The sequence below is a fragment of the Neoarius graeffei genome, chromosome 1, assembly GCF_027579695.1.
Source record: "Neoarius graeffei isolate fNeoGra1 chromosome 1, fNeoGra1.pri, whole genome shotgun sequence".
NCBI classification, from domain to species: Eukaryota; Metazoa; Chordata; class Actinopteri; order Siluriformes; family Ariidae; genus Neoarius; species Neoarius graeffei.
This window is the reverse complement of record NC_083569.1, coordinates 52,444,322-52,461,075: the sequence shown is the minus strand read 5'-3', so window position 1 is coordinate 52,461,075 and position 16,754 is coordinate 52,444,322. Positions and strand designations below refer to the sequence as shown.

At 43.0% G+C, this 16,754-nt stretch overlaps 1 protein-coding gene across 3 annotated transcripts in view; it reads right to left on the bottom strand.

Moving 5' to 3' along the window:
- Positions 1-16,754, bottom strand: part of focad (focadhesin) — a 195,467-nt gene that overhangs the window by 34,497 nt on the left and 144,216 nt on the right. For all 3 annotated transcript variants that reach the window (XR_009655645.1, XM_060934188.1, XM_060934197.1), the window contains exons 27-36: positions 12,767-13,005; positions 9,458-9,547; positions 7,148-7,295; positions 6,911-7,030; positions 6,670-6,792; positions 3,751-3,828; positions 2,445-2,516; positions 2,207-2,309; positions 762-842; positions 500-628 (exon numbers count right to left, since the gene is read on the bottom strand). Coding sequence is in view for 2 of the 3 variants with exons in the window: in XM_060934188.1 (XP_060790171.1) it covers positions 500-628; positions 762-842; positions 2,207-2,309; positions 2,445-2,516; positions 3,751-3,828; positions 6,670-6,792; positions 6,911-7,030; positions 7,148-7,295; positions 9,458-9,547; positions 12,767-13,005 (1,183 nt within the window). In the remaining variant the exon portion in view is untranslated. The remainder of the gene's footprint in view (positions 1-499; positions 629-761; positions 843-2,206; positions 2,310-2,444; positions 2,517-3,750; positions 3,829-6,669; positions 6,793-6,910; positions 7,031-7,147; positions 7,296-9,457; positions 9,548-12,766; positions 13,006-16,754) is intronic.

Sequence of the window (16,754 nt, the reverse complement as noted above, 5' to 3'; positions counted from 1 at the left end):
AACGATTTCATAAATTTTCGACTTGTTCGACTGTGTTCGAGCATACTCTAACACACAAAATGCCTTTTCTTTTCCAGTCAATGGCATTTCTATACCTAAAAAGATAAAAACAAAAAACATTAAACATAAAATTTTGACCTGTTTCCACACATGCTGTTAAATTTTGAGGTCACTTGAACGAGAATCGGCAAAGTTATTCGATTGTGAAACGATATCAAATTTTTTGAAACACCCTGTATATTAGTAGTAGTAGTTGTTGATTTATTAATAGTCATAGTGAAATATGCAGGGTAAACAAATTTGCATTCTCAAACGTATGTTAATTGTTAATGTTCCAAACTGACTGTCTTTTTTTCCTCAACTCACTGTTATATCACTATTATACCCATTACATTCATTCCTCGTCATTTCAAATGATAAAACAGCATGGAACAAATAAACAAAAATCATTCCTACACTCGGGGTTCAAAAGGCCAGTGCAAGAAACGGGAACGTTTACCAAAGTTGAGTCTCATCAGAGGCGAGAGGATGGCGCTCCAGTTAAGAGGTGGATACTGGAAGCTAGTGCCTACTGTGGCCAGTGGAGCCAGTAGTACTTTCACCAGATCAGGAGAAATGGCTTCAGGTCCTGCAACCAAAGAAAACGTAAGAATGTGTTAAACAGGTGCGCCTACAACAGACACAGAGTCGAACTTAAGAAATGTCTATGTTTATAATTATTTTTAAAAAATTCATATTAATGATAAAGCCCAGTTGAGTACCTTTCCTTCCAGCTTCAGTAATGTAGAAGACTGATGCTCTGAGGACACTCTTTTCTGGGAGATAGCTGAAATCCTGAGGTACTGAGTAAGACACAGAGCAAGAAAAATCAATTTTTGTATCAAGTATCATGGCATGTTTCTTGTAGGTCGGTTTGCCCATCCTGTGTTGTTATACTGAGCATTTTATGTACTGTATGTATGCAGATATTGCGATATTCTCAAAGTAGGACTCGGGGAACCCTAGGAATCTCCCCAATTTGGTCTTGGAATATTCACCGCCAGTGAGCGCAGATGGAAGAAAGCGCTATCTACCCCCTTCCACGTACATGAGCTCAGAGATGGCCATGATTGGCTCATGCCATCATGCCTGACAGGGGAGAGTATGCTAGTTTACTTTCCCTCCCACTCAGAGAAAGGGCTTCTTGCTGTCTTAATGTCCAGCCATGGATTATATTTTTATAATTTTTTTAAATCGTAACCCACCATTATTATATTTACTTCAGAGCTTGTGCAGTCATTAGCCTATTTAACTGGTCACTTGAATAAAAAGGCGAAAGAGTTCAAATAAACAAGTAGCCTAGAACTAATGTGTTCTTTGGTCGAAAGATCAGGAATAGAAAGCTCGATCACTCTAAAAACAGGCAATATATTAGTGTACCTATTTAAATAATGACCATGAGTTGGCCTAGTGGTTAGCGTGTCCGCCTCTCAATTGGGAAATCGCGAGTTCTACTCACGGTCGGGTCATACCAAAGACCATCATAAAAATGGTACCTACTGCTGTCTGGCAAGGCATGCTGCAATACAGATGTGAGTGGGGAGTCAAACTCTTGCGGTTGCCAGAGGACCAGCCCCCCACTGTAACCCTAGCTATGTAATAGGCGAGAGGCCGAGGGCTATGGAAACGAAGATCAACGCCACATGGCGTGGGAAGGACTTTGATTTGATATTTAAATAATGAGTCTAATATCTGGATAGTTGGGTTAGCACTGTTGCCTCACAGTAAGCAGGTTCCAGGTTTGGACCTGCCAGTTGACCGGGGCCTTTCTATGTGGAGTTTGCATGTTCTCCTCATGCCTGTGTTCCTCTGGGTGCTCTGGTTTCCTCCCACAATCCAAAGACATGTGGATTAAGTTAACTGGCTATTCTAAATTGCCCACAGGTGTGAATGTGAGACTGAATGTCTGTCTGTCTTTTTGTACGAGCCCCTGATAGATTAGCGACCTGATCAGGTTGTGTCCCGCCCAATGCCAGCTGGGATTGGATCTAGTTCACTCGCAACCCACAATGGTACAGAGTGGTACAGAAAATGGATGGATGGATCTCAATAGCTGGATCGTGCTTGCATAACAAATTTAATCTGTGCTCAATGAGTCCATTGAATTAATTTTACTGGTTGCGTGGCTGCAAAAATTTTGAGAACCCCTGACTTTGAGTGCTCTTACCTGCAGTTCTGCTGTGGCTGCTGGACATGTGAGCCAAATGCAAGTGAGCCACCAGACAAGCTCCATTAGACTGCAGACCGATTGCTCCTGAGAAAGAGATGATCTGGGGAACAAGAGTGAGTAAGACGGCAAGAAAACAGTCAGGACAAATTATTTACAACAGAAATCATTCATGTTTTGTGTATTAGGGATGGAAATAAATTACAAGACAGAATGCAAGAACAGCAAAGGACCTCACCTGTGTAATAGATCTTATGACCTCATTTAGTCGGTTTTGCTGCTGTGGGGACAGCTCTGATTCACTTGTGAGCTGTGAGAGACAGAGGGAAAAAAAAATTCTTATGCAACAGCTCCCAAGGTCACACAGTCTACTCGACCATCACTTAAACTAATATACAGCCATTTCTCTTTACTTAACATCCCACTACCGAGTGGTCAAGATTTTTATTTTGCTCTATAGCAAACATATTACTAGCATAAGACTGATATTAAAGTAGAACAATCTCCCAGAAGTGTCTGATGTTCCTCCATTGTCATTTCTTTTTATTATGGCATGCTGGTTTGGGACAGCAGAATATGCTGCTTGGTTTCTGAAAATTTCAGTCTGACTGGCTTACAGTTCATAAAGGCAGGATTTAAAAAAGCCCCAACTCAACTGGCAGTGGGATTCCATAAGGCTGTGCCAAAGCATAAATACCCGCACGCACACAGCTCCCCCCAAAATTACAATTTCGCCTAAAAAAATAAATCAGTCATTTACAAATGTCACCCCAAATAATAAGCACTGGTGTTAGACTTTGAATGCACCGAGATGTATTTTGGAAACGTATTTGGAAGAGACACTTGCACCTGAAGTCATTCAGGGCCTCATGTAAGTGCATCTTTTGATCATTTGGGAGGGCTGTGTAATCAGAGACATCCACAAGGATTTCATTCGCACTGGGAGAAAAATCCTTCCCTCGCTCCCGTTGTCAAGTTCTGTTGTTACTATGGAGACACCTCCTGGCTGCCATCCAAGTATGGTGGCATTTGCATTTAAATGGCGAGACAGCTCTGTGTGTGTGTGTGTATAAAGTGGGTGGGCACTGAGGAGTGTAATTTGCCACACAAAGACTAAGCTGGCACAGGTGTGCGTTTTAAAAAGGGCAGCAGTCGTATGAGACTGGCATTTCAGACTGGAACCACCTAAGCTGATGATAATGGACCTGGGGTTGAAAGAACAAATGAGCAGGTAGAAAAGTGCTCTTCAGTGCCACATTTATCGCCTTTAAAAGCCACTCATTTGTAACCAATGCTTTAGGATGATCAATAAAAGAAATCGAAGACTAGCAGAATGCTTCAAGGCTACACAGAGAGCAGCCTGAATGGTTTGCAAGTGATTTCCTGCTTGTACATACAACACAAAACGGCAGCCTACAGCTGAATCGGGCTTTATTAAACTGTTAACCGTGAGCCATGGTTGATCTTGGCAACACCTGAGCTCAGCCGCAGTCAGAATAATACGATGGGTTTCGACAGACAGGAGGCGTTCTGAGGAGACCTACCTGAAGGAAAGCGGTCTCAGATCCCACCAATGCGATCACTCCATTCAGAGCTGCCAGTCTCTGCATAGTTGGACAGCCCTGATAGATGGAAATAAGGAAAAGTCACGATCTAAGACTTTGTAAAAGTTTTGACTCATCGTGAGATTAAAATAAAGCGTCTTAAAGTTTCCCCAAGCGGAATACCTTATGCCTGTCTGAAAATCATCTGAGTAAAACATTAAAGCTATTTGCTTTTACATTTAATCATTTGGCAGATGCTTTTATCCATACCCATGTAGTGCCATACAAATGAATCAGAATTTAACCAAAGCAATCTGTTGAGCTGTTCAGGATTAAAGGAATACTGTAGTGCTGAAGGAACACTACAGGAACAGAGAATTTTGCACTTCTTCAATAAACACTCAGATATGCAAATATTTAACAGTTATTGCATGAAATCGAGTCGTATATGCGCTGACAGCCGACGAGGCACGTAGCACCGAGGTGGCTACAAGCCATGTACGATGAAATTGAGTAGAATAGCCGTTTTATTCTATCCACATTCACTGGATTTTGAGAAACAGAGCATTTTTATTTTTTGCAAATTCGATTAATAAAAACTTCATACAAAACGTCCGACAAAATCATTTCCGCTTAGATGTGAACAAACCGGCGAAATGACTGGAGCAATTTGTGTAAAATGCTGTAATAATAATAATAATTCTTGAAAAATAAAAAAGAGATACATTCTTACAGTCAAATACTTTTATTCCATATTTTGCTGCTTTTTCTTTTTTTGTATTTTCTGGGGGTTTCTTCTTCTTTAGGGCTTTTTAGCGGTTGGCAAACCAACTTAAAGGTGCATTACTGCCACCGACTGGGCTGGAGTGTGGAACAGGAGACGTTGGGGGGTGGTGTGGGACTATATTCTTTTAGCTATTTCTGTTTCTTTTAAAGGTCCCATGGCATGGTGGTTTGTTGATGCTTTAAACGGGCTCGTGGAGGCTTCCGGATGTTATATCTGCAGCCTTTCTCGAAATGAACCCTTGGCACGTAAATATAGCCTCCTGGGAGAAAGCCCCATTTCAGCGCTTTTCCCAGTGCGTCGTTTTGCTAATGAGAAGCAGGAGGTGGGGAAGGGTAGAGGGAGGGGGCGGGCCATGGGGGGAGGGGGAGGGGCTTGACCAAGCTGCGCGCACACATACTCTGTGCTATCAGCGCCTGTAGCCACGCTGCTAAGACAAAACCCCGTTCTCCCTCGGACTCCTTTCGTAAACTCAACGTGACACAGAGAACAGAGAGTGAGAGTGTTTGGAGTGGTAGTTTACGAACGTATAATACCCTAGGCTTGAACACGCACTCCATAACCAAAGAGGATAGAAGCAGCAACTACAGCAACATATCGCTTATCCAACAGAAGACATGCATTGCGGAGCAATAGTCAAACATAAGCTCATAAGTTACAGTCAATTTCCAGACTAAACTCAGTTTAACAGAGCATGCTGCATGCTCTTTAGTTTTGTAGCGCAGATTACCTGGCTAACTGCAGGAAGCGGTTAGCTGCACAGCTAATGTAGCCATTGCTAGGCTAACGCACCGATTTTAAAACCCGGCAAAACGACCAGTTATACACTTACTTGTTCTGTGTTTGTTGCTGATGCGGCAGGGATGCTTGGTACGGACCCAGGCTTCAGTGACAGTTGATGTGCAAAACCTGCCCTGTACTGTCCCAAGTTGTGGAAACATTCCTCAGGAAAATGCTTCCGACAAACATACACCGTCTTAGGTAGACTCGACGGCGTATTATTGGAGTAAATAAAATTAAGCCACTGTGTCTTCAGGGGCTCTCCCGTCGGCAGTAAAAACAGACTCCTTTCTGTGTTGTCACATCCATGTACAGCGCAATTTCCATGTTTCGCTTGCTTAGGTGATGCCATGTTGTTGTGTCCTCTATGGTCTCCTCACTACAACTGGGCGGGCAATCCATACAGTGGGTGGGAATCCAGAGGGGGGGCGTGGGGATCATCTCCCTTGCTGACGTAGTAAAGGGAAGAGCTTATCAACGCGCCATTTTGACGCGCCATTCTCAAATGTTGGGCATAGTTTGGTTTACACATTATGAAATTTCTAGCCACTGGGGTGACTTAAGAAGGTCAGAGGAACTCATTTTAACCTTAAAAAAAACTCAGAAAGTGAAAATTTCATGCCATGGGACCTTTAAACACTTGATGATATTTTTTGGGGTTTTGTTTCCGAGTAGTTTTTATTTCGTCCTCGGTTGGTTCAGCAACACGTGCCGCCATTTTGTTTTTCTCTACTCACGGTATATGAGCTGATATCCTAGTAGGAGAGTAGCCAATCAGAGCACGTGATTGCTCATATCCAGTGAATGTGGATAGAATAATTAATAAGATTCTTAGGATATCTACGGCTTTAGGACAAGACAAACATGAAAGTTTACTATACGTCACGATTCTGTTTTGTTCACTGAAAAATCAGTACCATCTCTGAGAGGGTGGACTATAGGGGGAAAGAAACCCCACAAAAAAATACTCTCTGAACTCGGAATTCTTACTTGTAAATTCAGGAGCTTCTCCTCAATCCTGAGTTTAGCAACTGACGTCAAATCAACATGGCTGCTCACAGCATCAACAATAAACTTCTTATCTTTAAATAAGTTATGTTGTATACATATACAAGTATTTGCCTAAGATCATGTCACCAGTAAGGAAGGAGGTAAATATACAACACTCATCACAGTTACCTGGTTAGCTTACTCAGGTAACTGTGAAGGCGTCTTCACGTTCAAGAAAATGAAACCTAACAACTCTGTACGCCAAATGCAATTTAGTAGTGATGTCTTAATTTTTTTTTAACCTTTTATCATTATTCATTACGTATTTTTTTTAGTATGAACCGTGTGCGTGTCATGAACAACACCTCTGCCAGCAGGATCTTGGACCACGCAGACAGCAGGCGAGGGTGGAGGTCCTCAGCTTTACCATGGCCACAGGATGAGAGCCCGTGCACAATGAGGCCCAGAGCCAGGGCCAAGCCAGGAGTCTGCACACAACAAACACACAAATGAGCATCATCATTAACATCATAAACACATGAATGTCAAATAAAGTTGATGAATGAGCTTGATTGCGATATTGAGATAGGGCCTGTCTGTCCTCACCTGCTGGCTCTCCTCAGTCATGGATCGCAGGGTGTTCATCGCTTCCTCAGCTTTACTGGCATCAATAATGCCGCAACTGAACGCTGACACTCCAGCACACGCCACGGAGTATGCCAGAACCTGTGAGCATATTTAAATTAAAACAAAACAAAACTTATTTCTAAAAGTCTGAACTACACACGGACAGCTGTGTCCTGCATTAGCACACTTTTTTAGTGTTAGAGTGGTGAGTAGGACCTCCTGCTGCATGCGTCCCATGCCCGTGCTGTCCAGTAAGCTCTGAAGAAGTTTATCCAGCGAGACAGACACACACAAGCGCTGCTCAACATCACTGCTGCCACAGAGAGAGCTGAGTAGCAGTCCAACACCGAGAACACACCCAGAACTGAGAGAGAGAGAAATGTCAGAAAGGGGATAGTGGTGATGAGGAAGTGAGGGAGAAAGAGAATAGAGAATTATACTTCGTCGATCTTCGTACTGGGGGATACAACGGAAAGCAAGCTGAAAAATTTGTATTAGTGTTCTTTTTATAATTACAAGTTCCCTTAGTTTTACACTGGAGCTGAAAGAATAAAGTTACAAATTAAAAGAAGTTGTTTATAGCCTCTAATTTAGTGGTGTGTAAACTGCAAGAGCAAATCATCACAGAACGTCAAAAATCAAACACGTTTTCATAGGTGGTTACTGACACTGCTAGAAAAAAGTGGACAAAACTAAGAAGCGTAGCCAATTGTTATATAACTACAATTAGCCATCTTGAAGTTGGGATCACTTTCTTCATCAGGACAATGGGAATCACTCAGTGCATGCATGAAGCTCAGGCAGGAAGTGTGGCCCAAAGTTTGAATATGGAATTGTACATGCAAGGGTAATGCATGTAACAATATATTGTGTGATGATGATCTCATCTCATTATCTCTAGCCGCTTTATCCTTCTACAGGGTCGCAGGCAAGCTGGAGCCTATCCCAGCTGACTACGGGCGAAAGGTGGGGTACACCCTGGACAAGTCGCCAGGTCATCACAGGGCTGACACATAGACACAGACAACCATTCACACTCACATTCACACCTACGGTCAATTTAGAGTCACCAGTTAACCTAACCTGCATGTCTTTGGACTGTGGGGGAAACCGGAGCACCCGGAGGAAACCCACGCAGACACGGGGAGAACATGCAAACTCCACACAGAAAGGCCCTCGCCAGCCCCGGGGCTCGAACCCAGGACCTTCTTGCTGTGAGGCGACAGCGCTAACCACTACACCACCGTGCCGCCTGTGTGATGATGATAAGTGATACAAATTTATGATGATTGGAATCAATGAAATAAATAAAAAATGAATCATGATTATCATCAGGCTGCAGAATCTGTTAGCTTTTCCAGGCTGTTCTCAGTGTTGCTTAGACAGCAAAGGGTGCAATAACGCACATTATTATACATACGGGCTACTTTTTCCACGGAATAAAAACATGTATTCTATTCCCTTCTAGCGGGTTTACTGACAGCATGCAAGATTGTTATCATATCGCTTATCCTCCCCATGTATTACGCCAGTCTCCCCAATGGAGAATGTGTGCACAATATTGTTATAATATTGCACGCTGTCAAGACAACACAACGTCACATGTCAGAGCTCATGCGAAGATCCAATGACAAAACTTTTCTAGCCTGGGCCTGCCCATCCTAAGCGTGACGCAACACGAGGGCCTGTTGCGAGCTTAGTCTGGCCAGGCAGGCTATCTACAGCATTTCCAAGCTCCCGAAAAATCGGGAACCAATCAACTTTGAGCATCTCCAACGGCCCTGGGTAGAGGCGTGTTCAAGGCACTGACGTAGTAGAACTGCGACCGGAAGCCATAGATCGTTTACAGAATCTATGCCGGAAGCGCTTCATTCACGCCTCCGCATCTATTACGCATAGATGCTGTATTGAAAACATTCAACGGGAAGTTCTCATTGAAAACGGAGCAAAGAGCAGCCCTGGAGGTATTTATTGAAAGGAAGGACGTTTTCGCCTTGCTCCCGACCGGCTTCGGTAAGAGTTTAATCTACCAGTTAGCCCCGTCGCGTCGCATACGTCAGAGGAAAGAGTGATGTGATTGGGTTAAGCTTCGTCACAGCCTTTTCTGGCTTCGACCAGTAGCAAACTGAGGCATTTCAGGGAGGCGGGTCAAGCACGGGCTCTGGGAAACGGTTTGGCTTAATAGCTTGGCCAGACCAAATGCTCGCAGAGCTTTGAAGTCGCGTTAGCCAGGCTAAAACTTTTCTGCTGCGCATGCGCAGAATCATTTCTTTGTCGGCCGGGAGAAAGAGAAGACGAGGCTAATCCAGTGCTCGGTTTAAGCCCTAAATAGATAAACTGAAAACTGAAACTGAAAATGCGCTGAACACCTGAAAGGCTACACACGCCCTTACTTGTAAAACTAAAGAAATAACCTTCAGAAACCAAACATGCGCATCTTCAAGCTGAAGTGTTCGTTTTAGAGTTGTGTTCTAAAACTAAACAATAGAAAACGTAATACAAAGCAAGAAAAGCATTTGGACATACTTATATTCCAGCTGGGTGTTGAAGCAGCAGGATTCCAGACGCTTCAAAGAGCTCAGCAGCAGTTCCCACATGGTCTGCTCACCAATATCACTGTGAACAACACACACACACGCACCATAATATACAAGAATCATCAGGAGATCACATATCCCCCCGGCCCCCACATGAAACCCCACTCCAAATTTTCCTAACTTGAATTGGTTGCCATGGAAATACAGGGGGGCTGGATCACAGCAATCCCAAAATGTCAAAAGGCACAACTAGTCACTTAACATACAGTAACTGCGAGGAGGAGAATGTGGGGTTTTTTTTTTAGGTTGTACTCAAAAAAAAAAAAAAGTGTGATGACTAGAACTAGCCTTGCAAGCCAGGTTTAAAGCATGCATTTGTTCAAGCGTCTGTTACATTTCATCAATAACTGTGTACTTGCATACTGCACACCCAAAGAGGCAAACTGACTTCCGTGGCAGATGCCCAACCACAGACCTTTTCTCACAGTCGTCAGTAAACGCACAAGACTAAACATTTACAGGCCTCCTTCCATGAATGTTTTTCAGTCGAGTGACTATATCTTGCTTTGAAACACTAATTGTGTTGCAGCGTTCAAAAGTTTTTCCACTCCTCAAAACTGGTGTACTGAAGAGCAAATAAACAGGAATGTGCCACTGATGGCTATGAACAGAAACATGTACTGCCCCTTAGTTACATTAAAGAGGAACTGAAGGCAAATTTTTTTTATCAGCAAAATTCTATTTTTCTCATTTTATTAAATGTAGGAATGCATTTCTGACAGCTATTCTGTCACTGCTATAGCAAGTTCTGAGTGTTTGAAATATGCTCTGTATATATCAGTCCATATGTCAAAGCAACGGCCGTAAACGAGATTTGCCGAGACCTGTGCGAGACTTTGTAAGACTGAAGTAAAACGTACAGCAGAAATCAAAGTGACCAACATCTGCCAACGTCGTCAAAAGACGTGCGCACCATCTTTCGAATGCTGACATAATCAAGCCGGAAGTTTTCTCTGTGTCCGAAATCGCTCCCTACTCACTATTTAGGGCACTATGTAGTGAGGACGCCATTTTGTAGTGCTGTCCGAAACCTTAGTGAGGATTATTTACACCCTATATAGTGCACTCAAAGTATCCACCAATGCACCACGAAAAGTAGTGTACAACTGATGGTCACTAACCAAAGCAATACGGTATATCCGTCCCATCATGCATTGTGGTCACACTGAAAGAAATCAAATTAAAAGTCTTAAATTTGATTTAATAAAGGGCGGCGGCAAAGAAGAAAGTATTCAGCCTTGATAATAAAAAAAAAACTGAAAGATGCAGGAACTTTGTATTGATTAATTTAGGAAATGCGCTCAGTATAATATGGATTTATCACAAAAATACACGCATGTGTTTATTATTTTGAAAACCCACCAGCCGACTGATCTGGCACGTTATAACTGTGCGACAGTAATGACATAAATACCAGTGCGATGGACTAGTGTCTGAAAGTGTTTTTTTCATTTAACTAATGGTTCGAAGTCGTATGGAATAATCTCCATCACTGATGAAGCTGGCAAATCTCGAAATTAATCTAAATTGGAATGATGTGGCGATCTGGCCGCTGTGTAAACAGTTTTCAAAATGGCGGCGCTGACACTTCATGTTTGAAGTCTCGCACAAGTCTCGTGAAGATCGCGCGGATAAGCGACGCCTGCCGTGGACCAAACGAACTACATTCAGCATGGCTAAAAACCGAAAAGGCCAATAAGTGTAATATAATATGCCATAACGAGTCACGATGTAAGGTTAATAAAACCGAAAACGTAATTGAATAACACGTTAATTAAAGGTCCCATGGCATGGTGGTTTGTTGATGCTTTAAACGGGCTCGTGGAGGTTTCCGGATGTTATATCCGCAGCCTTTCTCGAAATGAACCCTCGGCACGTAGATATAGCCTCCTGGGAGAAAGCCCCATTTCAGCGCTTTTCCCAGTGCGTCGTTTTGCTAATGAGAAGCAGGAGGCGGGGAAGGGTAGAGGGTGGGGGTGGGTCTTATCATTAATATTCATGACATGTAAGCGTGTTACCTCTGATTGGCTAACAGCACTGTGACGCTACCTCCAGTGGGTCAGAACAAGCGGATGTGGGTGTCTTACTATGGCGAGAGAGAAGGAACAAACCGCGAAGGGAAAAATACCGCGCGCTGACGTCATTAAGGTGCGACGCGAGGAAATAAAATAAATTCAACAAATGTTTGGGTTTTTACTGAACAAACAAACAAATAAAATGAACGAGTGACTTAAAAAATAGAATGTGGGTGTATTTGTAAAAACTGTTTTGATTGGCTATTATAACAGAGCATGCTGCATGCTTTTTGGTTTTGTAGCGCAGAGTACCTGGCTAACTGCAGGAAGCGGTTAGCTGCACAGCTAATGTAGCCATTGCAAGGCTAACATGGCACCGATTTTAAAACACGGCAAAACGACTTAACAGTTATACACTTACTTGTTCGCTGTTTGTGGCTGATGCGGCAGGGACGCTTAGTACGGACCCAGGCTTCAGTGACAGTTGATGTGCAAAACCTGCCCTGTACTGTCCCAAGTTGTGGAAACATTCATCAGGAAAATGCTTCCGACAAACATACACCGTCTTAGGTAGACTCGACGGCGTATTATTGGAGTAAATAAAATTAAGCCACTGCGTCTTCAGGGGCTCTCCCGTCGGCAGTAAAAACAGACTCTTTTCTGTGTTGTCACATCCATGTACAGCGCAACTTCCATGTTTCGCTCGCTTAGGTGGTGCCATGTTGTTGTGTCCTCTATGGTCTCCTCACTACAACTGGGTGGGCAATCCATACAGTGGGTGGGAATCCAGAGGGGGGGCATGGGGATCATCTCCCTTGCTGACGTAGTAAAGGGAAGAGTTTATCAACGCGCCGTTTTGACGCGCCATTCTCAAATGTTGGGCATAGTTTGGTTTACACATTATGAAATTTCTAGCCACTGGGGTGACTTAAGAAGGTCAGAGGAACTCATTTTAACGTTAAAAAACCTCAGAAAGTGAAAATTTCATGCCATGGGACCTTTAAGAAATAAAGCAAGTTTAAAAATGACTTCAGTTCCCCTTTAAATCAGAAATCTTGTTACTTCAACACACAAAGACGTTAATCAACGTGTTATTATACACAACTGTTCACTTCCAACTTTGTGAGGATGGTCAGGTGTCCACATACTTCTGGCCATATAGCGCATCAGAGACTCTGTAACCCATGAGCATGAGATTAATCTGTTGTTGATGTGCCACCTACCTGACTTTCTCCTCATTGAGCCAGGCCAGCAGCATACCCAACGCCAAGCCGCTGTGGAACTGCACTGCTTGAGAGTCGTCTGCAGTGGGCACATCAGGCAGGCCTGCTTGTAAAGTGTCCCGTATCGCGCACACTGCATCCCTGTGTGAGGTGACCAGGACAGGAACAAGCATCGCCAGGCCCAGTGCAGCACAGGAGCGAGCAATGGCACTGGCTGTGTTCTCTCCCGAATACGAACGCTTCAGAGGGAGAAAAAGACGCAGTGTTACTGATACTGATCAAGGCCTGAAGTGCCCTTGAGCAAGGTACCGAACCCCTGACTGCTCCCCGGGCGCTGTAGTGTGGCTGCCCACTGCTCTGGGTGTGTGCGCGCGCGTGTGTTCACTGCTTCAGGTGGGTTAAATGCAGAGGATGAATCTCACTGTGCTTGAAGTGTGCATGTGACAAATAAAGGTTTCTTCTTCTTCTATACTGTCCAACACAGCAATAAGAGGGAACAAACTAAACTGACATTACACTTTGCTGTGTTTGGAGTGTAAATTGTCACTGTGTATCAGAGGAGTTTTCTTTTTGCTGTTATTTACTCGACTTGGATTTTGAAAATTCTCTTTAATGCTATTCTTTTTTAATGACCGTCCTGCTTTTCTATATCATTCATAGGATTTTCCCTATAGATACACCTTGTGAATTGTGTTGCCAGCTCCAGGGTCCCTGATTCGAGCCTGTCTATGTAGACTTTCACGTTACATTACAGGCATTTAGCAAACGCTCTTATCTAGAGCGACAAACAACATACCCAAAGCAGCCTGGGGAGCAGATGGGGGTTAGGTGCCTTGCTCAAGGGCACTTCAGCTATTTCTGCTGGTCCGGGGAATTGAACCAGCAACTTTTTGGTCCCAAAGTTGCTTTTCTAACCATTAGATGTCCACACGTTCTCCCCATGTCCATATGGGTTTCATCCTCTGGGTTCGTCTGTTTCTCCCACCTCCCAGAAATATGCTGATAGGTGGATTCACTACGATTAACTGTTACTAGGTGTGAATATATTCATACACTGCACTGCAGTAGACTGTCCCTGTGTCCGAAATCGCTCACTTATTCACTACTCCCTACTCACTATATAGGGAATTACAACCCCGATTCCAAAAAAGTTGGGACAAAGTACAAATTGTAAATAAAAACGGAATGCAATAATTTACAAATCTCAAAAACTGATATTGTATTCACAATAGAACATAGACAACATATCAAATGTTGAAAGTGAGACATTTTGAAATTTCATGCCAAATATTGGCTCATTTGAAATTTCATGACAGCAACACATCTCAAAAAAGTTGGGACAGGGGCAATAAGAGGCTGGAAAAGTTAAAGGTACAAAAAAGGAACAGCTGGAGGACCAAATTGCAACTCATTAGGTCAACTGGCAATAGGTCATTAACATGACTGGGTATAAAAAGAGCATCTTGGAGTGGCAGCGGCTCTCAGAAGTAAAGATGGGAAGAGGATCACCAATCCCCCTAATTCTGCGCCGACAAATAGTGGAGCAATATCAGAAAGGAGTTCGACAGTGTAAAATTGCAAAGAGTTTGAACATATCATCATCTACAGTGCATAATATAATCAAAAGATTCAGAGAATCTGGAAGAATCTCTGTGCGTAAGGGTCAAGGCCGGAAAACCATACTGGGTGCCCGTGATCTTCGGGCCCTTAGATGGCACTGCATCACATACAGGCATGCTTCTGTATTGGAAATCACAAAATGGGCTCAGGAATATTTCCCGAGAACATTATCTGTGAACGCAATTCACCGTGCCATCCGCCGTTGCCAGCTAAAACTCTATAGTTCAAAGAAGAAGCCGTATCTAAACATGATCCAGAAGCGCAGACGTCTTCTCTGGGCCAAGGCTCATTTAAAATGGACTGTGGCAAAGTGGAAAACTGTTCTGTGGTCAGACGAATCAAAATTTGAAGTTCTTTATGGAAATCAGGGACGCCGTGTCATTCAGACTAAAGAGGAGAAGGACGACCCAAGTTGTTATCAGCGCTCAGTTCAGAAGCCTGCATCTCTGATGGTATGGGGTTGCATTAGTGCGTGTGGCATGGGCAGCTTACACATCTGGAAAGACCCCATCAATGCTGAAAGGTATATCCAGGTTCTAGAGCAACATATGCTCCCATCCAGACGACGTCTCTTTCAGGGAAGACCTTGCATTTTCCAACATGACAATGCCAAACCACATACTGCATCAATTACAACATCATGGCTGCGTAGAAGAAGGGTCCGGGTACTGAACTGGCCAGCCTGCAGTCCAGAGCTTTCACCCATAGAAAACATTTGGCGCATCATAAAATGGAAGATACGACAAAAAAGACCTAAGACAGTTGAGCAACTAGAATCCTACATTAGACAAGAATGGGTTAACATTCCTATCCCTAAACTTGAGCAACTTGTCTCCTCAGTCCCCAGACGTTTACAGACTGTTGTAAAGAGAAAAGGGGATGTCTCACAGTGGTAAACATGGCCTTGTCCCAACTTTTTTGAGATGTGTTGTTGTCATGAAATTTAAAATCACCTAATTTTTCCCTTTAAATGATACATTTTCTCAGTTTAAACATTTGATATGTCATCTGTGTTCTATTCTGAATAAAATATGGAATTTTGAAACTTCCACATCATTGCATTCTGTTTTTATTTACAATTTGTACTTTGTCCCAACTTTTTTGGAATCGGGGTTGTACTATACACTGAGCTCACTGGTAAAATGAAGAAGAAAAAAAAAAAACGCTTTCAGACATTAGTCCATTGCGCTGGTGTTTACATCATTACTGTCGCACAATTAAAACGTGCCAGATCAGTCGGCTGGTGGGTTTTCAAAATAATAAATACATGCATGTATTTCTGTGATAAATCCAAAAGTGTATTTACCACATTAATCAATACAAAGTACCTGAATCTTTCAGTTTTTTTAAATCAAGGCTGAATACTTTCTTCTTTGCTGCTGCCTTTTATTAAATCAAATTTGAGACTTTTAATTTGATTCCTTTCAGCACAACAGCAATGCATGATGGGAAATATTGCTTGGTTAGTGACCATCGGTTGTACATTACTTTTCGTGATGCACTGTGGGATACTTTGAGTGCGCTATATAGGGTGTAATAATCCTCACTATCGTTTCGGACAGCACTACAAAATGGTGTCCCCACTATATACTGATTTCGGACACAGGGTGTAATTTCATCTGGGGTGCATTTCCACATCATGCCAGTTTTCCCAAGATGGACTCGGAGGCCCTGACCTGGATAAAGCTCTTAGCTGAAGACGAACGAACGATGCACATTGTTTGTTACTGCAAATGTCATCTTGAACTGTATACAGATCTTAAAAAGCACTTTCAGACTGACCAGCACTACAGTCAACCTTATCTGAACAGAATTCGGTGCATTACATCATAATGATTCTTGTGAATTTGACCAGGAGGTGGGAGAGAATAACACCTACACAATGATCATGATTCCAAACCCATGTACAGCCAACTAGTGTGAAGACTGGCTTTGAAGTAGGGATGGCGAAAACTAAAAAAAAATCTTGACCGACCACAGAGCCTCATTAGCCGGTTAAAGTCGGTTAATCTATGAGTTTAAACAGGGATGCAAACGGCGTGCCTTTTTCACGGCTCGTGCAGATCCGATTTTTTTGGGGGGGGCGTTGGAGTGTCTGAATAATTTCATCAGAGTAAATTCTGTATTAAAATTACTACATAAGCAAATGCCGTGCTTATGTGCTACATAAGCACTGGCCAAGGCAGGACTAAACTTGATGTGCCTTCTAATAATAATTAAAAAAAAAAAACAGAATAGTGATTTGTAAGCTAAAAAGCCTGTGTCTACACTTTTCTTTCGCCAAGTGGCAGCTGTGTTCAACTGGGGCGGGACATGACTGAATGGGTGTTTCTGATTTGTCAGCTGTGTTCAACTGGGGCGGGACATG